Genomic DNA, 22,654 nt, shown 5'->3' with positions numbered 1-22,654 from the left:
TGATTATCCACTTTAACTATGTCTACATTATAAACACAAACTGAATTCAAGCTAGTTTTTTATTGCACTTCTTCAATATACACATACCCCCTTTCGTATAAAAAGTGACACATATATAAAACCACGTGTAGCATACCAGATGGTTTCCAGCATAGAACGTGCCTCCCGACCAGTATGGGAAAAGTGACGTACTGCACCGTTAATGTTTTTATTCAAACACAGTAAGATGAGCATTATGCTGCAGACCAAACACACAAAAAATCTAAAAATGAACCACTCAGAGAATCATTATCGAGAAGAATCAACCAAACACAACTGGTCCTATGCAGGTGGTTTACCGATCATTTCACCAAGTTATTCTTAAACTGCTCTAAAATAAACTAAGCTATGGCAATCCAGTAGAAGGCTGCATGCTTCTAGTAGGAGTTAATAAAAAAGTGATAGAGAAATGTTTTTATATAGCTTATCCAAATATTTAGTATGGTAACTATGGAGACAGTAGTGACAGCAGATGGTGTCCTTGGTGCTACTGTATCATCAGGATATTTTCGGCCAGTTCATAGCAAATATTCTCAACACAAACACATTCGACACAAATTTCTCTCTAACACGCTTTTACAAAACAAGTTCAGTAACAAACAAAGCACTGGTATATAGCAAACTGTCAATGACCTTAACAACCTTGGCATTGTTGCAATTTTTATGCACACAGCTGTACTTTACAGGACTGAATGGGCTATTGCACAAAGTTCCATGTGTAACTTTACAATGCCTTTTGCTACAGTATTAATTGGGGGCACTGTGATTTTTTTCGGCATTTATAACAAGTGATTCATTGAGTGCAACAACAGACAGGTGCCCCCACTAAATGTGATACCTGTGCACCAATGTCAAAAATACTTTAAGCAATACTGCCCCCTGCAGATACTATGGCATCACACACAGCTAAACACAGGAATATGGTTTTACAGACATTTCAGTCTTTTTTAGCACTGACGCTACATGCAGCTATTACATCAAACTGTTATTTATCATATTTATGCAATTGCACTTAATGTACCGTACAACATACTACCACAGTAACCAGTGATGAGTATTACACCCATATTCTTAGAAACAAAGGGTAAATCCCAATCTAAGATAATGTTATTTCTTTCCACCAGTGTGAATTTTCTGATGCGCCTTGAGAGCACCTAAATGCGAGTAACCGTTCCCACACATGTAACAGCTATAAGCTCTGACAGCCGCATGCCGGCACTGATGGGCATTGCGGTTAGACAAACAGGAGAACGTCTTTTTACACATATCGCAGCTGTACGGTCTCTCGCCAGTGTGCACCCTCTGGTGCCCCTTAAGGCTGCTCTTTTGGGAAAAGCACTTCCCACATGTGGTACAGCTGTACGGTTTCTCTCCCGTGTGAATCCGCTGGTGTCTTTCCAGGTGGCTGAATCGATCGAAGCTCTTCCCGCATTGTGCGCAGATGAACCACTTTTCTCTCGTGCAAGCTGCGTGGCTGCGCACTTTCTTAAGCTTACCCAAGCCGTTACACCTCAGGGCGAGTCCACCTGCATCCTGAAGTCCAGGGGCTGTCCTGAGCATGTGGACATACGAGTTTGCTAAAGACGACAAAGGTCCTTCGGAGTCTTCCTCAGCATTTGGGACAGATAACAGCTCCGAAGGACAAGAAAGAACACGAGAGTCCTGGCCAGAAACATATGAACAGCTGGAATCACCAGTTTCTCTTTCTCTGTTCTCCAGTTTAAAGAAAGTCTGTAGTGGACTCTGACTTTCATCCATCGCATCCTCCAAGTGTACATTAATCTCGGAAGTGTTTTTGGGTTCTCTTGGGTTAAGCTTCTGGGCTGCTGTGAGCAGGACAGCTTCATCCTGCTCTGCCTTCACTAAAAAGTCCACCCTACCAAGCTTCTCTTCACTATGCCCGGACCTGGGATGCTCAGCAAGCCCACTAAAACCTTCAGTAGTTACAGGCGGCGTATCCACCTCTTCCGCGGTGTCTGCACGTGTGGACTTTGTATCACAGTGGGGAACCTCACAGTGTTTGCGTTGAGACGGTGGTCTTTTTACGGCACTAGCGTGTCCTGCGTGTAAAAAGTTGGCAAACATGATTTAAGTTACAATTAAATAACAAATTTGTAACTAAAATTCGTGTATTATATAATGCATAAAAGCTTCACACGTACCCTGCTCTGTTCCTCCCAACTCATCACCAACCTGGACACCAACCGAGCAACTGTTGAAGGTGGACTTTTTCAGTGCCGTCCTCAATTCATTCTCCATTATAGTTAATTTACTATTAAGCACCTCGATCTCACCGTCTCGTCGACACACTTCTAGACGTAACATTTCCGATCCATCATCAACAAGTTTACAAATCTCTGTCACCGCTGCTTTCACGAGCACTTCCATAATAGAGGCTACACGCGTCTGAAAAGTAAAAGACGTAGTCATTTTACCTAATTCGTTTAGACCGCTCCCATCTGATATTAGACCTGGTGTATGCCTTTCATAAAGGGATCAAAACGTAATGAGCATAACCCGACAAGTGAAGTGTTCTGTTTACGAACTAAAAACTCGTAAATCGTACGTTTCCGGATGGGAGACGGAAATGACATAAAATATTACCGTAAACAGTAAAAAAGACACGCACTAACTTAAATTTGCGTGCTCATGTTCCCGGAAATTAGTTAAAAGTAAAATTAAAACTTCCTCACACATCTTTATTTAACTGTCATTTTTTTGCCGCATTAATTTGTATTAAACAGATGCTTTAATAATTTTACTTATTATTGTGCCACATTACAACAGTTAGCCAAAAAAGCTAGCTGTCCATCATGTCCCTGCAGAAACTTGCAATGAATGAACGAATCAAACAAATATGATTATTCCTATAACAAAATCCTGATCACAGAGCTAACTGCATGCCTATGGGTGCCTGGCTGCAGGTATCATGCACACTGTGGAAAACCTCACTTAACCACGAATTTACAGTGAATTTACGCCACACAAAAGTAATTTCTACATTGAAAATGATTTTATTCAGGGGGCTACCTGAACTGGATAGATGGTCTGGTAGAGAATTATGTTACAACACTCCCAAAGATATGAATTTATGTCTCCCCCACTGAAAGCACACAACCAGTAAGTTCAGACCTCTTACTAAGGCTGGTAAGATTTTCTACCTGAACATAAAAATATATGGGAGTACATAATTATTTTTATGCAAGCAGAATTGAAGCATGTTTTCCTGAGATATTGCAATTTAGGTATTCAGCCCTACAGACGAACAGATTATAGAAAGAAATGTTGTAGAGAATTATATCAAGGATAAAAGGTACTGTGTGGACATTACTATTGACTACTGAAAAACGTCTTTGCATAATAATTAAACTATACTTAAACCATTTAATTGACCCACTTAATGTAGTAATTTTTGGTAAATGGAGTGGAAAGAAGACAAATAAGGAGAGAGAACATGAGGGAGGAAGAGAAGGGGTAGAAAAGTGACTCAGGAAGTCAGCAGGGGAAGTTTTTGTGGTTTTTTGCGTCACTGTCACTCTGGTGCTGCTCATGCTGAAACAAGGTAAGCGCACGTTCTTTTACTGATTCCCTCCTTTCTAATTTTGAATCGATTCTGAAGGCTCGTCTTTGGGGTTCTGCAGAGGGAGGGGGATAGACACTCAGGGCGATTTGGAGGGCGAGAGGATGCTTGGGCTAGCAGGTGTTCGAGTGGGGACACTTCTGGGCGTTAAAAGTCAGGCCTTCATCGCGCAGCGAAGATTAACTTCCGGAGATTGGATAGAAGAGAGAGAAAGCCTGAAGCAGGCCAAACAAAGACGATATGTTCCAGGGGACAGATAGTCGGACATATGACTTGAGTTTTCACGGCTCAAAGGGGGGGTAAACGTAAGTGTTTCGCCATGTACTGCCATGGAGGCTGAAACATTACAGAATGTGCTTGAGGGTGTGGCCTGTTTCATTTTCAGAGCTTTCATGGACTAACAGAAGGAAGTGGAGGGTGCAGCATTGCTCACTTTGCTTCAGTAAAGTCTGCACTCCGGTGCCGTACTGGCATTTATGTTACGAAGTTCCATTTCGTTAATGAACACGGTAAGATAATAGGATAGACTGTCTTGATCCCAGGGGCAGATACTTGTGCATGCAGCAGCCTGGTACGTAAAGTGGAGGCAAAAACAACTTACAGTGCAAAACAGACAAGGTGCAAAGACAGTACAGGGTCAAACAAGTCAAAATGATGTAAATGAATATGTCAAAAATGCATGTTGAGAAAGAATACTGAGGAAATAAATATAATAAAAATAGATCAACAGATGATATGTGTGCAGTTAAAAACAGATAGCAATGGATGTTTATTTTGTCAACGATGGGGTTATGGCTGGCACATTGGGAGAGGGCATTGCAGTGCCCAATGGGCCCCCAGTAACACTTCCTAGAAGATTGTAGTGGTGGCCAGTGGCTAAAGGTGTTCTCGGAAAGCCTCCCCATGAAGAATATGGGCAGAATGGTATTCTCTTGTTTTACTACCATCCTCTTCTTCACTTCTGCCTCCAGTGGGTCCAGGGTCAGTCCTGTGATGGAGCTGGCCTTCCTGAAGAATTTGTTCAGGGTCAGTCCTGGGGCGGAGATGGTCTTCCTGATGAGTTTGTTCAGGGTCAGTCCTGTGGTGGAGCTGACCTTCCTGAAGAATTTGTTCAGGGTCAGTCCTGGGGCGGAGATGGTCTTCCTGATGAGTTTGTTCAGGGTCAGTCCTGTGGTGGAGCTGACCTTCCTGATGAGTTTGATCAGGGTCAGTCCTGTGGTCGAGCTGGCCTTCCTGATGAGTTTGTTCAGGGTCAGTGCCGTGGTGAAGCTGGCCCTCCTCAAGAGTTTATTCAGGGTCAGTCCTGTGGTGGAGCTGGCCTTCCTGATGACTTTGTTCAGGGTCATTCCTGTGATGGAGCTGACCTTCCTGATGTGTTTGATCAGGGTCAGTGCTGTGGTGGAGCCGGCCTTCCTTTTGAGTTTGTTCAGGGTCAGTGCTGTGGTGGAGATGGCCTTCCTGATGACTTTGATCAGGGTCAGTCCTGTGATGGAACTGGCCTTCCTGATGAGTTTGTTCAAGGTCAATCCTGTGGTGGAGCTGGCCTTTCTGATGAGTTTTATAATGGTCAGTCCTGTGATGGAGCTGACCTTCCTGATGAGTTTGATCAGGGTCGGTCCTGTGATGGAGCTGACCTTCCTGATGAGTTTGATCAGAGTCAGTAAGGGACAGATCCAGCAAGTGACAGCATAGAAATGCATATTGGCCACTACAGACCGATGAAGCATACTCAGCAGCTTGGAATATATGTCAAATTACCTGAGTCTCTTCTGAAGGCAGAGGTAGAAGGCTTGCTCTGGCCGTTCCTGCATAGCACTGCATAGTCCAGTCAACTGTTCATGCAGACCCTCAGGTACTTCTGTAACTGCACCACATCCCCCTGGATGTACCCACTTGATCTCCTCCTTGTCTCCAGACTTGAGGTCCTCTTCTTCCCGTTTAGCAGGTCCCTTTTGATCCACGGTTTGTTACTGTGCAAACATTGTGGGGACTGTGTTATCCACATAAAAGTGGATGTAGTCCATGATGCAGTGGTTGAGTCCCTCAGTGTCCTCCCCGTATCACTCACAGACCATTTCCCAGTCTGTCTTCTCTGAGCCATCCTGCAGTGCCCTCTCAGCCTCCTTCGTCCACTTGCTTACGGTCCTAGAAGAGACTGGTAGCCATTGAATTATTTCTTTGTAGGTGGAGGTTAGATGTACCATATTATGATCAGACCTGGCCAGGGGTGGTGGAACAATGGATTCAGTGTTCAGATATAAAATGTTCAGGGTTCTATTGGTGAGGGAGGATGGGAATGAAGCATCATTGGAGTCACCACAAAATATATTATCTCCATTATCACCACAGCTTCTGCCAACGAGGGGACATACATGGCCAAAACAATGGTGTTTGAAAACGGCGTTGGACACCTGAAGATGATCCAATAAAAACATCCAGTGTAATCACTAGAATCACCATCCTAAGGTTGATGCTGGTGAATTCACTCATCCGCTTTTCCCCCTCAGAACTGATCAGCAAGAAGGGGAACCCAGGTGTGACGAGGTAGTAAACGCAGCACCAAACAGCAAGAGAGGACGCGTGGCCCGTGGTGCCCGCAGATCTCAGACAGCACGTTTAAAACACGGAAGAGCAAGACGGCCAAACCACAGGACCACACAGCGCTGCGAAGAGAGCCTGCGTAACTGTCGCCAATTGATGTTAAGGAGCGACACGGCACAGACAGGGGAGCGATGCGGAGAGGAAAGCGAAAGGCCGGCAACAGGGACAAAGTCTTCGGCTGTGACCTGTTGGACCACCTGACAGCTTCTTCCCAGGAGAGTGAGTCCTGCAATTCCCTATTGTTTCCCTTTATCTGTTCACGCGTTCACCATGCCAAAGGCCTCTACCAGAATACTAAGCATTAATGCAACTATATTACCATAGGTGCTACAGTATTTATTTTAAAAACAAGCAAAGAAACAAACAAATATTTACTAATAAATAAAAAATAGTTATATTAATAAATATAACTGACAGTTTTACCACACTAAAGGCCTCTACCAGAATACAAAAATATTAATACTACAATATTACCATTTATGTACATTATAGTACTGTATTATAACATATTTGAATTATACACAGTTCAGTAATTTAACTTGTACGCCTACAGTACTGTAATCTGAAAAGCAGTTTAAACAGGTGTACTGAGTTTTGAATCAATAAAATTAAGTAAATAGTGACGCTGTCCATTCTGTTACCTTATATTTGTGTAATAAATATACAAATGTCAATTAGATGGTAATCTGCCTGATACATAAAAAAGGAAAAAATCGGTTATAATGGTAGTGTGGGTATCTTTGGTAGTCTGTAGTGCAGTGGAATCCGCTTATAGTCTGGGTGAAATTGATCACTATAAGTGGATTCCACTGTACTGCAGACTACCAAAGATACCCACACTCCATCATTCATGACAATCATAGGCCAAACTGAAGAGCAAATTTAATTCAAAGCTTACTCAGTCTACGGGATACATTTTCGAGAATATTCCTTAGGACTTAGTGATTGTTGGGAATTTAGCAGAACAGATTCCATGAGGGCTGATTGAGTTTTGATTCCTGATACCATAACATATGATGAGGAAGGCTGACTTTAGGTCACTGGTGATCTCATCGCAAAAACCAAAAAAAAAAAAAACAGACTGGGTGAGTTTTGGAAATTTTCTCTTCACTGTCGTTTCTGTTTCACATGTCATATCCATTTTGCTTGGCCTGTGTTTTCTGTCACAGCGTGTCAGGCACATATTCCCTCTCTGACTTCATTGTTTCTCTTCTCCCTTTGGCAGTACCACTGGTACTACGGTATTGCAGTGAGTTTATCGAAGAGCATGGAGTCGTGGATGGAATTTACCGGCTGTCTGGAGTATCTTCCAATACTCAGAAGCTGAGGTTTGCCTGTTATATCTGCAGTTGAAATGGGTCTAGAAATGGCCACATGTACGGGTTTAATGGGAACTAAACACTGTGTGCAGGATGGAGTTTGATGAGGGCTCCCCAGACCTCAATAAGGAAGTGTACCTGCAGGACATCCACTGCGTCAGCTCCCTCTGCAAGGCCTACTTCAGGGAGCTGCCCAACCCACTGCTTATGTACCAGCTTTACGACAAGTTTGCCGTGAGTTTGCTAGCAAACTGCCAAACGGCGCCCAGCAGAATCCCGGCCACTCTACGACAGACACATCACGCCTTGTTGGGCATCATTAGACGATTTACCTCCAGTGCTGAATATCAGAGGAAGTTTTATCCGAATCATGACATATATTTGTGTTTATAACCATCCATCCATCCCTCCATTTTCTAACTGGTCAGAGTAGCTTATTTGCTATAGCTAATAGGAAAAACATCTGCAATAAACATAAGAATAGAAATATAATAAATGTAAATGGAGTATATACGTTTTTTTTTTGCCATTAAAAAAAAACAACTTCCCTATTTCCAGGAAGCAGTATCCATTCATCTGGAGGATGAAAGACTGGTGAAAATCAAGGATGTTCTGAAAGAGCTACCTACTCCCCACTACAGGTACACGGTCCTCCATGCCCATCCTCACTACAGGTACATGATCCTCCCTGCCCATCTCCCATTACAGGTACACGGTCCTCCATGCCCATCCCCACTACACGTACACGATCCTCCATGCCCATCCCCACTACAGGTACACAGTCCTCCATGCCCATCCCCACTACAGGTACATGATCCTCCATGCCCATCTCCCATTACAGGTACATGATCCTCCATGCCCATCCCCACTACAGGTACACAGTCCTCCATGCCCATCCCCACTACTGGTACACGATCCTCCATGCCCATCTCCCATTACAGGTACATGATCCTCCATGCCCATCCCCACTACAGGTACACAGTCCTCCATGCCTATCCCCACTACAGGTACATGATCCTCCATGCCCATCTCCCATTACAGGTACATGATCCTCCATGCCCATCCCCACTACAGGTACACAGTCCTCCATGCCCATCCCCACTACATGTACACAATCCTCCATGCCCATCCCCACTACATGTACACGATCCTCCATGCCCATCCCCACTACTGGTACACAATCCTCCATGCCCATCCCCAATACAGGTACATGATCCTCCATGCCCATCTCCCATTACAGGTACACGATCCTCCATGCCCATCCCCACTACATGTACACAGTCCTCCATGCCCATCCCCACTACTGGTACACGATCCTCCATGCCCATCTCCCATTACAGGTACATGATCCTCCATGCCCATCCCCACTACAGGTACACAGTCCTCCATGCCTATCCCCACTACAGGTACATGATCCTCCATGCCCATCTCCCATTACAGGTACATGATCCTCCATGCCCATCCCCACTACAGGTACACAGTCCTCCATGCCCATCCCCACTACTGGTACACAATCCTCCATGCCCATCCCCACTACATGTACACGATCCTCCATGCCCATCCCCACTACTGGTACACAATCCTCCATGCCCATCCCCAATACAGGTACATGATCCTCCATGCCCATCTCCCATTACAGGTACATGATCCTCCATGCCCATCTCCCATTACAGGTACATGATCCTCCATGCCCATCCCCACTACAGGTACACAGTCCTCCATGCCCATCCCCACTACTGGTACACAATCCTCCATGCCCATCCCCACTACATGTACACGATCCTCCATGCCCATCCCCACTACACGTACACGATCCTCCCTGCCCATCTCCCATTACAGGTACACGATCCTCCATGCCCATCCCCACTACAGGTACATGATCCTCCATGCCCATTCCCACTACAGGTGCACGATCCTCCATGCCCATCCCCCATTACAGGTACATGATCCTCCATGCCCATCCGCACTACAGGTACATGTCTTACATCTACAGGTACACTGTAACTGCTACCTTTACTTCCTCAGCGGACAGTGTTAGCAGTTGAGGGAAGCATTTCTTCAGAAGTCCTTTTCTGCAACAGGTTTGTTTTAGTCTCTGGCTAAAGTCCTTCCGTCTTTCCTCTCAGGACTCTGGAATATCTGATGCGTCATCTAGTGAGAATGGCTGCTCACTCCTCGCAGACCAACATGCACGCCAGAAACCTCGCCATTGTGTGGGCACCCAATCTGCTCAGGTGATTGGAGTTCCCAGCTCCGGGTCCCCATCACTGATTGAAGAACCATGGTTTAGCCCCACCCAACATCTCCACATTGTGGGATGGAATGAGTGGCAGTTTCTTCATGTTTACGGCCGATTGTAGATCCAGCCGTAGAGCATCTTTGCTGGGACTGGAAAGAAAGAGACGTGTGAGACATGCCAACACAAACCCGACAATGATGTAGGAGTATTATAGAAAGAAAGATATGAATGGCTGGTTCTGCTTGGCCACCACTTGTCTCTTGCTACAGGTCGAAGGACATTGAAGCATCAGGTTTCAATGGCACAGCTGCGTTCATGGAGGTGCGTGTCCAGTCCGTGGTGGTGGAGTTCATCTTGACCCATGTGGCTCAGCTATTTCCAGAAGAAGGTGACTCTGAATTACAAGCTCAGATTTAATTTTTACAAGCAAGGTTTTTTTTTTGCTAGGGTTCAAAATGTGACCCTTTTGGTCTCTCTGTACCTGCAGGCAACACCAGCGAGCGCAGAGAGTCCCTGCCCAGACCAGAGTTCGCCTGCATCGATGAGAAGATTAACCCTTTGCTGTTCGCAGGCACCATCAGTCCCGGCAATGGCCCTCTCCCCATGCGGCCGTACCACGCCATCATCGACAGCACCGATAAGTATGATCCTCTGGGTCACAGTGGATGGCAATGGCAGTGAAGCCAGTGCATTATTTCAGCACTGGTTTAGGGTTTTCTTGACATTAGCGATCCCTCACCATGATTATAAAACACGCACCTGCCCCATGAGCTCACACCTCTGCCACTTACAGTGGCCTCTTGTTTACCCCTGTTTTCTTCTGCATGTTCTGAAGGAGGAAAGGCTCTCTGAAGAGCAGGAAGTGGACGTCCATCTTTAATCTGGGGAGCAAGCTTAATGAGAAGAAGAATAAGTGTTCCAGAAAAGGTGAACCCTGGCACCCTCTCTCCATTTCTGCTCTTCCTCTCGCTGCATACCACACAGTCGCCACAAAGTTGCCATGTACCACCCCATCTATATCTCCCTACTTCTCTTTTCCCTCAGTTTCTTTAACTGTCATCAATTAAACAATTATAATCCTTTATCCGCCATTTCAACCTCACTGCTTTATAGACCCCTAATACCTGAGTGATACACACTGGGATTATGTACAAATTTAGGGCTGCTCCCTTCTAAGGCCACATTCGAAGGCTGAATCTGTCACAGTGGCTTGTCCCATTTCAAAGGCTCCTTCAAATCCTGTTTAGAAATGCATCCTTATTTTCCTGAGCTGTGAAGGATCCACCCGTTGGATCATTCAAAGCTCAATATATCCCAACATTCATTGTGTGAACCTTCAAAGGACACAGCCTACAAAGGTTACATGGACCATATCCTTCAAAGGACACAGCCAGGGGTGGATTAACTTTTCTGGGGGCCCCAGGCTGACCTCATGTTTCCTGAGGTGGGAGGGGCCCTCATGTTTCCTGAGGTGGGACGGGGCCCTCATGTTTCCTAAGGTGGGACGGGGCCCTCATGTTTGCCGAGGTGGGACGGGGCCCTCATGGTTGCCGAGGTGGGACGGGGCCCTCATGTTTCCTAAGGTGGGACGGGGCCCTCATGTTTCCTAAGGTGGGATGGGGCCCTCATGTTTCCTAAGGTGGGACGGGGCCCTCATGTTTCCTAAGGTGGGACGGGGCCCTCATGTTTGCCGAGGTGGGACGGGGCCCTCATGTTTCCTAAGGTGGGACGGGGCCCTCATGTTTCCTAAGGTGGGACGGGGCCCTCATGTTTGCCGAGGTGGGACGGGGCCCTCATGTTTCCTGAGGTGGGACGGGGCCCTCATGTTTCCTGAGGCGGGACGGGGCCCTCATGTTTGCCGAGGTGGGACGGGGCCCTCATGTTTCCTAAGGTGGGACGGGGTCCTCATGTTTCCTGAGGCGGGACGGGGCCCTCATGTTTCCTGAGGTGGGACGGGGCCCTCATGTTTCCTGAGGCGGGACGGGGCCCTCATGTTTCCTAAGGTGGGACGGGGCCCTCATGTTTCCTGAGGTGGGACAGGGCCCTCATGTTTCCTGAGGCGGGACGGGGCCCTCATGTTTCCTAAGGTGGGACGGGGCCCTCATGTTTCCTGAGGCGGGACGGGGCCCTCATGTTTCCTGAGGTGGGATGGGGCCCTCATGTTTCCTAAGGTGGGACGGGGCCCTCATGTTTCCTAAGGTGGGACGGGGCCCTCATGTTTCCTGAGGCGGGACGGGGCCCTCATGTTTCCTAAGGTGGGACGGGGCCCTCATGTTTCCTAAGGTGGGACGGGGCCCTCATGTTTCCTAAGGTGGGACGGGGCCCTCATGTTTCCTGAGGCGGGACGGGGCCCTCATGTTTCCTGAGGTGGGACGGGGCCCTCATGTTTCCTGAGGCGGGACGGGGCCCTCATGTTTCCTGAGGCGGGACAGGGCCCTCATGTTTCCTGAGGCGGGACGGGGCCCTCATGTTTCCTAAGGCGGGACGGGGCCCTCATGTTTCCTGAGGCGGGACGGGGCCCTCATGTTTCCTGAGGTGGGACGGGGCCCTCATGTTTCCTAAGGCGGGACGGGGCCCTCATGTTTCCTAAGGTGGGACGGGGCCCTCATGTTTCCTGAGGTGGGACGGGGCCCTCATGTTTCCTGAGGTGGGACGGGGCCCTCATGTTTCCTAAGGCGGGACGGGGCCCTCATGTTTCCTGAGGCGGGACAGGGTCCCATCCCACCCCGTCAAACATGAAATCCGTGTAATCATATTTTGTGTCTTATTGTAGACTATGTATCTAATGGTGTATCACATAAAAAGTATGAATGCATGTGCTTAATGTGAATGAAAAGCAAGGTCACTTAAAGATAAGCTGATATATAGTATTATATCTATCTATCTATCTATCTACGTATGTGTTTATATATATATATGGGTGCGTGCGTGTGTGTGTGTACATGTGCATATATTTAAACCACGGCTTTGTTAAATACTATCTTCTTATTGGCCCAGAGATGTCACATGGGTGTTGATTATTTTCGAGTAACTGCACAGGTACTAATAATGGCTTTAATGTTTTAATTTAATGTTTCCTTTGCTGGTTTTGATGGTAATGTAAGAACTTGCTGCTTCCAGTAAGTAGCCTGACCAGATATTCTATCCTTATAGGGATTATATTTTAACCAGCACGTCAGAACATTATTAAATGCTAATTAGATCATTTTCTTCCAAAATATTAATCTTCACTATAGTTTATTCAATCATTGGTTTGTGTTCGTTTGCTGTGGTGTAAGCGGGATAAACCACTTCGCTTCGCGTCCGGCCGCATTACACCAACTTGTAATTGATTATTTTTGCATTTCCACACACCTCATTGTGGTTTATCGCTTACATATATCTACATGCGAAATCTGCCCCCAGCCTTTTATTCCAGCCTGGGTCAGTACTGTGACAATGTAACATGGCTTTGTGGTAGCGATGTGCTTCTCTCTCATTGCAGAAAAAGAGAAGACCATCCTCAGACCTGCCAAAAGCATGGATTCATTGAGTTCTGTGCCCCCCTCTCAGGAAGGTAAGATATTCTTTCTCAGGGAGATTTACAGCACTTTGTATTTGATTGAACCAGAATGAAACTGATTTCAGTGATCATGGAAGTTATAAGAAACAATGTAAATAACTATAACAGCCCATTAGTGACTTTATCTGGGGCGCAGTGGTTACCGCTGCTGCCTTACACCCCTGGAGACCTCGGGGGTGTTCCACGAAGCAGGATTTCTCACCTTACTAGAGAAAGTCACTTTAGCTCAGACAACCTTAAATCCAACAAATCATCCAGCTAAGCAAGAAATCCTGCTTGGGTGAAACACCTCTCCACCCAGGGTTTGAGTCTTTGTGTTTGCATGCTCTGCTGAGATGTCATGGGGTTTCCTGTGGGTTCACAATCCAAAAATTGAATTTCATTTGTGCGTGTGTGTTTGCGATCGGGTATACCTTACCTTATGGGGACACAATGTCCCCACAATGTGATGAATACCCGTTTTTTTTTCACTCAATTTAATAAAAATCTGTGACTGCAATGAAAAAACTAAAAATGCAAAAACTCTTGTATTTTGCTTGGTTACTTATGGTTATGGTTAGAGATGGGTAGGGGTTAAGGTTGCCATACTTAGCGTTAGCATTTTTCCCATAGAAGGGAATAAGCGGTCCTCATAAACATATGTTTACCCGACGTGTGTGTGTGTGTGTGTGTGTGTATGTGCCCTGTAGTGGGCTGACACCCTGTCCTGGGTTTTTCTTGGCCTTGCACCCTTCAATTCTGGGATAGGCTTAGCTTAGGACTCCATTGTGATGGCATTTTGATTCCCTCTGTTCCTCCAGGACATGGGAAGCGGTCGGACCAATGCCTCCTGTCGTCTCCCAGTCAGCAGCTGACGGTAACATCAGGAGGTGGCGAGTCAGGCGGCCTTGCGGTCTCTTCCGGTGGAATGGGCAGCAGCTATGCGGTGACATACCGCAGGGGAGGAGGTGCCAGTGTGAGTATGGTGAGCGGAGGGGGCACCCCCGGCACCTACAGTCGACTGGACTCTGGGAGCAGCCTGGCCACCGTCTTAACGGACCGCCCGATACCTAGATCCCCCGCTGCCTCCAGCAGGGCTGAGCGCCGAGCCGGCATCCACATCTCAGGGCCTTTCTCTGTCACCGTGCCCCTGCACATCACATCGGGCTTGGCCCTGGGAGTCCTACAAGGTTCGGTGGGAGAAAAGGGGGAGGAGCCAGGGGGTCAGAGAGGAGAGGACAAGGAGCAAGGCAGGAAGGAGAAGAAAGACGAGTCCCAACAGCAGGCGAGAAAGGGGGCGCAAGAGGGCAAGGGAGGTGGGGATGGAGAGGAGAGTCTGGAAGAAGAAGAGGCTGCATCAAAGAATGGGCAGAGAAGCAGGAAAGATGGTGAAGAAGGAGAAGCATGCAGGCAAGGCACTGAGGAGCAGATAGAGAGGGCTATCAATGGACTGAGTGTGGAGGAGCGTCCATCAAAGGCCAGAGGAGAGAGAAGAAAGGAAGCAAGTGAAGGTGAGGGAAGATCAGATGCTGGAAAGCCACCCGAGAACAAAGAGGAACAAGAAGATGATGAGGAGCAGGAGTATATGGGTAAGTGGGGAGAGCCGGCCAGCACTGAGGTTACTGGGGGCCTTGGGGGGATTGCTGCAGGATAATGGGCCTGCTCTCATTACAGACATGAAAGGCAGTACACCGCTCTATGACGACTCTCAGGACCTGCCGCTGGACTTCCAGGATACATTTGGCTTCCTTGATGTCCTGGACAACATGACATCAAATCAGGTGTGTGGCCTGTATGTAAAAAAGGTGAAACAAAATCCTATGTAATCATAGCAGTGGATGGATGGATGGATGGATGGATGGATGGATGGTCTGTAATTACTCCAGTCATACAACTTGTTCTTCTTTATCTCTACAACAGGGAGGGAATAAGTCAACATTTTAGATAAAGGGCAAGAATACAAGTTTACAAAAAGATTAATACTTTTATAGGAATAAATCACCTTGTGTAAACGGATTCTTATTCATTCGTTGTATTGGCTAAGACAAATTTGCATTGCTTTACTAGGAGTCTTTCTGATTTTATTTAGTTTTCTGCATGGAACCAGCTGATTGGCTGTGCAAAAAGTAGGAGGGGCAGACAGGGACATTAAGGTTGAGCACATTTAACCAGATGAAGGCAACTTACCCCTGAACGTAAATCCTGAATTAGAGTCAGACAGAGGTAAAATCAGGGCAAATATGAATGAACAAATGAACAAACTAATTTGTCCTGAATCTTTACTTTCCCAATATTTGTCCCCGTCTTCTGTCCTCTGTCTTTATCGGCCGTCCAGGTGAACGAGTTCTCTGTAGAGCCCCCATGTTATGACACAGAAGAAGAGGAGGATTTGAGAGATGAAGAGAAGGAACAGCGAGCACCCAGTTTGTCCTGCCAGCAGCTGGAGCACGTCCTTGAAGAGGCGAAAGAAAGTGACCCCCCCAGAGAGCAGGACAAAGAGGAGACCGAGATGCCCGTCCAGCTACGGCAGAAAAACCATCAGCTGGGCTTCACCCCGCATAACCGGGCCTGCAAGTCACAGAGCTTACCCTACAAAGCAGGTCTCTTCCTCCCAATGGGCATCGATTTTAACAAAGATGATGATGATGATGATGATGATGATGATGAAAGCGAAGATGACGAAGAAAGTGAAGAAGAAGATGATGATGATGAAGACAACATGCTATTCTTTAGTCTGCCATCCAGCATGACATTCCACAGTCAGTGCCAGAAAGATATGGAACACACTGTGACCCAAAACATTGAAGATGGCCGCACCTCCCAGCTATGTCCGGCAGGGGGCGATGGTACCGGACTCAGCCCGAGTGCTGAGGACTTAGAGGCAGTTGTGAAGGAGAGAACAATGGAGCCACCAGGCTTAGGGTCAGCTGTCAATGCAGAAGCAGCAGGGACAGCGGTGGGCCATGACGAGGCCGAGGGTGAAGATAACAGACCGGAGCAGACAGAGGACACAGAGCAGGGAGACCCAGCAATGGAAACACACAGACAGCGGTAAGTACCAGGATTACGTAACAAAACTCCCGGAAACCACGAGCGTAGCTGCCATTCTTAGATGAACAATTTTGTCCATTTTACTTTTATTTTGTCCATATGTAAACACAACAACATGCAATCATACATAAAGGTGTATATATTTATCCACATTTTATTTTAGAAGCTAACTATAACTTTAAGGTTTTAAAAGATGTGTGTGTGTAAAAATATATATGTGTAGGATATTATCTGGTACCAAACACCTCTCTGAATTCATACATTATATGAATGCTTTATATTCATCTATTTATTTATTTAAACAGCTCATATAACTTTATCTGTACTCTTCTGTAAATGCAATTCTAGACTTGAAGACTGTTACTCATTGTGTGTGTTTAATAGCACGTAATCCTGATTTGTGCTCTTTTGCTGTAGCTTGATTGTCCAATTGCGGTGCGTATTAGTATTTTATGTGATGTTCTTAGCTAATTTAATGCTTGTTATTTTATCATTTGTTTTTATCTGTTATTTATCTGCTAAGCTGAGTTTTATTATTGCTGTTCAGCACTTTGGTTAAACCTGTTATGTTTATTTTAAATGTGCTGTACAGATAAACCTGACTTTGCGTTTGACTTTCACAGTGATGAAGAAGAGTACGAGAAAGAGGAAGACTGCTGTGATGTCAGAGGGACTCCGACCAGGTCTGAGGATAGCCACGACCACATGGAGGCTCCTGAGGGGGCAGAAAGTGGTTCACAGATGGACACTGTGCAGAAGAAGCCTGAGGCTACGGAGGCTGACACTGAAAGAGACGATCCTGAAGGCTCCGAAGATCAGCGCGTCGATTTAGCGGACTCAGCGGGTGGCACTACACTGGAAGAGGAAGCTCTCAGTTTGAGTATGCAGCCTACAACCCCATCTGGAACAGAGGACGTTTCTCCTCCTGGGACACCTTCTGACTTGCCACTTCTGTTCCCGAATCCTTCTGAGATGCCACCAGAGGATACTGTTGTTAAAGAGGAGACTGTAGCCGTCACTGAGGATGCCGCGGCTGGGATTTCTACCGAGGGGACAGAAGCTTGCCTTCCCTCCAAGAATGCGGAGGAGGAACCTGAAAGCTCCACTGAGATGACAGAAGAAGGAGAGAGAGAGGCAGCTACCGACACAGAGGGAGAGGGAGAGGGAGAGGGAGAGGGAGAGGGAGAGGGAGAGGGAGAGGGGGGAGGTGAGGCCCAAATTAGGGATGATATGCAGGAGCAGCAGGACAGCAAAGAAATACATGTTGATTCCTCAGGGCAAGATGACGATGACGATGCAGGGATGACAGAAACTGATGGAGCATCAGAAGTATCTGATACTGAGGAACAATACAATGAATCTGAAATCAACAGCAATATCCGGGAAACTAATAAGGAAATTAAAGATGTAGATGATGAATGGAGGGAGAGCATTGGGGAGCCGAAGGTAGGACAGGATGAGAAAGCTGAGAGGGCGATGGAGATCGGACCGGGGCTGTCGAGAACTTTGGTGGTGTCGAAACAAGCTCAGCCAAAAGTGTACAAGGCCAAGGCGGTGCCCGTCGTCCCGCCCAAACCCCAGCAGTCCAAACTCGCGGCCCTGAATCTCCGACAGCAGCAGCTGCAAAGAGGGAGCGAGAGAGGGAAAGAGGGAGAGTGGCAGAGGAACCGGGATAAGGAGAGAAACAGAGAGGGACAGGGGTCCAAGGAAGTAGACAGGGAGGTGAAGAGGAACAGTCCGATCAGCATGTATTTTGATCAGGCTGTTGCCAGGGCAACCGAGAGAAGAGGGAGGGAGATGGAAGACAGAGAGAGGGAGAGAGAGAAAGAAAGGGGGATGGATGAAGAATGTGAGACAGAAGAGAAAGGGACTGATGGAGAATAATGCAAATGCACAGCAGGGGGCGATATTGCATAGCCTGCAGAAATTATGTTCCACATTCATGGTGAACCACGAATAATAGAAGGTAAGAATATGTAAAACAGAAGTATGTGCAGGAAAAATATGAAGGAATGTATTCTGTGTACTGTATTAGTGAAACTGTTCCGCTAAACCATCCATCTCCCATCTATGTATAAGAAAGACGAAAGCACAAAGAAAACAGTTAATAGTTGTAGGTGATTATAGTCGATAAAGTTATTCAGATCCAGTTACATCCACTTAGGTAGCAGAGTTGTAGTACAGTCCGGTAATCCCAGAAATAACTTTTGGATATATTTTCAGGCACTTCAAATGTTTTATGTTCAAATATTGTCATCCCCAAAATCTGAAATTCAAAATGATCATGGTTTATTGTAAAATGTAAAAATGTATTTTTACTGAATTGTACCGCTAAATTTGTATTAATAACCTTGGCATTACAACTGTATTTTTTGTATGTTTCCGTGTTTTATACAATAAAGTTATTCTATGTTTTAATCAGATTTTTCTTCATGTAGTTTTTAGAACAAATGCTTACGGATCTTTTTCGTTATACTTACGTATTGCACTAATAGCTAAGAATTACCAAATCACTGAAAAATTACACAATCTATGAAAGTCTATACAGCAAGCCAAAGTAAACGCCATAGTTTTACTTCTCTGTATTTAGAATACAATTTCCACATGACCTTTATTATCATTATCAGCAAGAAACTGCTTGTGCATAATCATTAATTATTAAGAACAGTGCACAGAACTAATAATTCAGGTGGGATAACACAGCTAAAGGTGCTTTCGTGTTATCGGAAGTAGGTGTGAAAAACACTACGGTCGTTATCGTCCCTTCGGCCTCCCGACCGATTGGTGGCAGCAAAAGTCTTGAGTAGCCATTTACCTCCATTACGAAGTATTTTAGAAGAAGAAGTATCTCCGGAAATAAATGAGTGTGGCATCTAATTCGTCTGTGCTCTGGTTTATTGGAAGCGTGTTCCTTGTTGCGTTTTCACTGTTTTACGTTTTGCACATGAAAACAGTAGTTGCCCCGACCGTGAAAAGGGTGGTGAGACACGATCCGATTAAAATGCAAAACTGTGTCGAATTCCATTCCCAGTTGACTTCTATCATGGACATATTAGCAAAAGCTGCCGTGGCAGAAATTATCAAAGTTGTTGAAGACAACTGCTGTGTTTTACGCTTGGAAATTAACCGGAGTCAGAATGAGAATGAACGGCTGAAGAGGAAGATACAATGGATGGAAAACGAGTTACGGGGGAGTTACTGTGCTAATATTTATGACGGATTACTGGCAACAAAAAACGGTAAATCCCATAAGATTATTCAGAAATTGAATCTACATTGATGAATCGTAACCTTTATTGTACCATTTGCATGTTAATATTAAATCTGACAATTAAAACTAACTTTCAGTATCAATATGCTTAACTGTGCAGTTCCCACATTGCCACTAATGAGTTTTCTCGATTTCGATCGTTTCGATTAAACTATGTGTTTACGTATAGGTGCCAGATCGTATTATTTTTGTCGAATACTCAAAACATTACGCTTGGTCATGCAGACAAAAAAAACTTTAACCAGAAAGTATTGTAGCAACTGTGAATTACAGTTATGTGTCCGTTTTTTTTTCTTCATTTGTTCCATTTTCCCTCTCAGACACTGTGTCTAGTCATGACACTGAAATGCTGCCTCCCGTTGACCACCCCCAGTGTGAGACAGACTGTGACATGGAGCCTGTTGCTCGAGAAGCTCCAGAGGGTCAGGCGGTGAGCCCTGCAACGGCTGCCAGAAAACTCCCTGTGCAACAGAACCCAGATCTCAGCAGTGAGCCGCAGGAAACCCTGGAGTGTGTAGTGAAACCTGAACAGGAAGAAGAGCAGAGTCCAGAGGGATCCAGAAATGATGAAGGAAACAGGACAGATGAGGGATGCAGCCTTCTCTGGACATCCTTCACACAAGACTACAGTGACACAGGCAGTGAATATCCAGATTGCTCCCAAATCGCACCTGTCACTGGAGGGTACTCGCGTGTGGCGTCGTTCCAGACAGCATCACAGCCTGCTTCTACACAAGTCGAAGATGCTTGTGAGACACAGTCACTACTGAATAATACCTGGGACCTCATGCCCAATACAGTTCCCATTAAACAGGAGGCTGAAATACACTCAGTAGCCAGTGATAAGGTCAGATCAGATATACCTCATTCACAGCAAGAGCAGTATGGACAGAAAATACTGCCGTCAGGAAAAAATGAGCATTTGACAATAAAGCTCAAGCAACAGATACATAAACCAACAGGTAAACAGCTTAAAGTCAACAGAAGCCCAGGAAGGACAAACTTATACGGAGAAGACAAAGACAGATGTACTCAGAACAATGACAACTCTGCCAGGAGGATAAAGACGCAAACAACTAGCTCTGGAAAAAAGTGGTTCATCTGTGCTCACTGTGGGAAGAGTTTTGCTTATTTTAGCTGCTATAAAATTCACCTGCGAAGTCACACTGGGGAGAAACCGTACAGCTGCGTTGAATGCGGAAAGAGTTTCACCCAGCAAAGCAATCTCACGAAACACGAGAGTGTCCACAGTGGGAAAAAGCCATTTAGTTGTACACAGTGTGGGAAGAGTTTCAGGCATCGGTATAATCTAACCCTCCACCAACGAGTTCATTCGGGTGAGAAACCATTCCAGTGTATGCAGTGCGGAAAGAGTTTTGCTCAGTCTTGTCACTTTAAACGGCACCAACTATGTCATGAGGGTCAAAAATCCTACAAGTTAGTCACCTGAAATCGAGGTTAATTTTTGACATATTTATAAATGAGCTTGAATTTTTAAAAATAAAAAGATTTAATGAGTTACCCTGTGCATAACACCTCACACAGCAAATTCACATAAGTGAAGATTAGGGTTTTCTTTTGTATTAATAACTCATGGAGGATCATCTTTTCATGCTTAACGTTCTTTCAGATTTGGCAGAAATATATGCAAAATCGAACCAAGTTGTAATGAGGTAACTTTTCATGTTAGAAAAAAAAGCTGGTTAACAATGGAGCAGTTTAAAAGACTTGGGGAGGGGGGGGCAATATTTGTATTTACACAGTATTTCAACACAAGGTAAATTTCAGAAAAGTGGTGTATTGGGGCGTCTGATGGCGAAAGGTTCCGTGGAAGAAGCACAGAACCTGCATTTGCATTTTGTGTTATGAACCATGACACACAACTATTATCTAATTTTTATTTAAAATATTTACGTATTCATCCACAATGCATATTCTGCTCGGGGTCGAGGTGGAGCCTGGAGTTAATCTCAGACAGCACGAGGCTGGAGAACACCCTGTACAGGATGATGCTTATTTATATCCATCCATCCGTTTTCCAAACTGCTTATCCTACTGGGTCGCGGGCCTATCCCGGAAGCAATGGGCATGAGGCAGGGAACAACCCAGGATGGGGGTCCAGCCCATTGCAGGCTTATATATACATATCCTGTTAATTGTTGCCTAGCGAGACCATTAAAAGGAAAATGGGAATGTATGATTCTAATTGTGTTTAACACTAAATGTGTGCAGATGAAGTTATGTTCCATTAAAACTGTGTAATGCATCTTTTGCAGTTGTGCATGTTTTATGATGAAAGCTGAGATTATTACTATTTCACGCTGTTTCTGTTATAAGTTATTGTTTTTGCAATTTACCAGAAAGGGTAGTGAAAATGTCATTTATCAAACTGAACAATGATAGAGGTACCTACCAGAAGTGGATCTTTTAAGCATCGTCATTTTTTTTAATTAACCTAATCATATAAAATAATGGCAGTTACTATAATGATAAATTTTAACGTGTGAGAAATTATGGTCATGTAACATCCTTAGGAAATGTATATTATTTATGTCAGATTTGTAATTTTTTAAATTTATTTTTGGAATTAGAAGGAAAAGCAAGTATTATATAATAAGACATTTACATGAATCACACAGATAAATATTTGATTTAACACACTTGGTATTCAAACGTTGTCGTTTTGTTCAGTGAAGTGTGATATCTTTTATTGGTATTCCACTCTGTATAAAGACGTTAAATAGTTTAAGCTGGCGCTTATTACAGCACCACCATTACAGAAAATGTCTTACGAATTTATTATCGGCTGAAGCTATTTACATATGGCAAAACTGCTTTGAGGTGCCAATATACCTGAAACTTCAATGTGATGAAGTGTTTGTGTTGAGGATGTCCACGTGCATTGTCTAGCAGAGTAAAATGCTCCTCTGATATGACAGGTATACTGCGCTGCGCTGGCGCATGTTTATTTCGTTTTTTTTTGTTTGCTTCTGAAGTTTGTTTGTTTTTGTCT

General features: G+C 45.2%; 4 protein-coding genes across 6 annotated transcripts; 3 read left to right on the top strand and 1 right to left on the bottom strand.

Annotated features, from left to right (window-relative positions):
* Positions 1-45: 45 nt before the first annotated feature.
* LOC125740486 (zinc finger protein with KRAB and SCAN domains 8-like) lies at positions 46-2,631 on the bottom strand. The gene is made up of 2 exons (XM_049011702.1): positions 2,202-2,631; positions 46-2,099 (listed from the first exon to the last, which is right to left on the bottom strand). The coding sequence occupies exons 1-2, from the start codon at positions 2,467-2,469 to the stop codon at positions 1,147-1,149; spliced, it is 1,221 nt and encodes a 406-aa protein (XP_048867659.1). The 5' UTR covers positions 2,470-2,631; the 3' UTR covers positions 46-1,146.
* Positions 2,632-3,454: 823 nt separating this feature from the next.
* Positions 3,455-18,793, top strand: si:dkeyp-68b7.12 (rho GTPase-activating protein 30). Its single transcript, XM_049012285.1, has 14 exons — positions 3,455-3,601; positions 6,127-6,439; positions 7,446-7,548; positions 7,632-7,773; positions 8,098-8,180; positions 9,666-9,773; positions 10,048-10,166; positions 10,266-10,419; positions 10,614-10,705; positions 13,263-13,334; positions 14,141-14,908; positions 14,994-15,100; positions 15,655-16,370; positions 16,994-18,793. Exons 2-14 carry the CDS (start codon positions 6,352-6,354, stop codon positions 18,252-18,254), a joined length of 3,813 nt encoding a protein of 1,270 aa, XP_048868242.1. The 5' UTR covers positions 3,455-3,601; positions 6,127-6,351; the 3' UTR covers positions 18,255-18,793.
* Positions 8,455-9,655, top strand: LOC125740728 (uncharacterized histidine-rich protein DDB_G0274557-like). 3 transcript variants are annotated; one of them, XM_049012282.1, is made up of 4 exons: positions 8,455-8,480; positions 8,547-8,712; positions 9,013-9,144; positions 9,213-9,655. In XM_049012282.1, the coding sequence occupies exons 2-4, from the start codon at positions 8,561-8,563 to the stop codon at positions 9,484-9,486; spliced, it is 558 nt and encodes a 185-aa protein (XP_048868239.1). In that variant the 5' UTR covers positions 8,455-8,480; positions 8,547-8,560; the 3' UTR covers positions 9,487-9,655. The 3 variants fall into 3 exon arrangements, with proteins under 3 accessions (XP_048868239.1, XP_048868237.1, XP_048868238.1); XM_049012280.1 differs by having other exon boundaries at positions 8,547-8,745; positions 8,980-9,144; XM_049012281.1 differs by lacking the exon at positions 8,455-8,480 and having other exon boundaries at positions 8,521-8,745; positions 8,980-9,144.
* A 421-nt stretch (positions 18,794-19,214) lies between the features above and the next one.
* On the top strand, positions 19,215-21,907 carry LOC125740726 (zinc finger protein ZFP2-like). The gene is made up of 2 exons (XM_049012277.1): positions 19,215-19,609; positions 19,962-21,907. Exons 1-2 carry the CDS (start codon positions 19,231-19,233, stop codon positions 21,089-21,091), a joined length of 1,509 nt encoding a protein of 502 aa, XP_048868234.1. The 5' UTR covers positions 19,215-19,230; the 3' UTR covers positions 21,092-21,907.
* Positions 21,908-22,654: the final 747 nt, after the last annotated feature.

This window comes from Brienomyrus brachyistius, chromosome 4 (assembly GCF_023856365.1).
Source record: "Brienomyrus brachyistius isolate T26 chromosome 4, BBRACH_0.4, whole genome shotgun sequence".
NCBI lineage: Eukaryota > Metazoa > Chordata > Actinopteri > Osteoglossiformes > Mormyridae > Brienomyrus > Brienomyrus brachyistius.
Note: the sequence above shows the minus strand (reverse complement) of the source record. Positions and strands in the feature narration are given on the sequence as shown.

What these genes read in the sequence shown, in the direction of transcription:
- LOC125740486 (XM_049011702.1), bottom strand. Translation starts at nt 2,469, where the DNA reads ATGACTACGTCTTTTACTTTTCAGACGCGTGTAGCCTCTATTATGGAA. An exon ending in GTTGGGAGGAACAGAGCAGG is followed by an intron (nt 2,100 to 2,201) that starts GTACGTGTGAAG and finishes TTTTACACGCAG; the next exon opens with GACACGCTAGTGCCGTAAAA.
- si:dkeyp-68b7.12 (XM_049012285.1), top strand. Translation starts at nt 6,352, where the DNA reads ATGCGGAGAGGAAAGCGAAAGGCCGGCAACAGGGACAAAGTCTTCGGC. An exon ending in GAATAAGTGTTCCAGAAAAG is followed by an intron (nt 10,706 to 13,262) that starts GTGAACCCTGGC and finishes CTCTCATTGCAG; the next exon opens with AAAAAGAGAAGACCATCCTC. An exon ending in ATGGAAACACACAGACAGCG is followed by an intron (nt 16,371 to 16,993) that starts GTAAGTACCAGG and finishes TGACTTTCACAG; the next exon opens with TGATGAAGAAGAGTACGAGA.
- LOC125740728 (XM_049012280.1), top strand. Translation starts at nt 8,561, where the DNA reads ATGCCCATCTCCCATTACAGGTACATGATCCTCCATGCCCATCCCCAC. An exon ending in CATGCCCATCCCCAATACAG is followed by an intron (nt 8,746 to 8,979) that starts GTACATGATCCT and finishes CTCCCATTACAG; the next exon opens with GTACATGATCCTCCATGCCC. An exon ending in CATGCCCATCCCCAATACAG is followed by an intron (nt 9,145 to 9,212) that starts GTACATGATCCT and finishes CTCCCATTACAG; the next exon opens with GTACATGATCCTCCATGCCC.
- LOC125740726 (XM_049012277.1), top strand. Translation starts at nt 19,231, where the DNA reads ATGAGTGTGGCATCTAATTCGTCTGTGCTCTGGTTTATTGGAAGCGTG. An exon ending in ATTACTGGCAACAAAAAACG is followed by an intron (nt 19,610 to 19,961) that starts GTAAATCCCATA and finishes TTTCCCTCTCAG; the next exon opens with ACACTGTGTCTAGTCATGAC.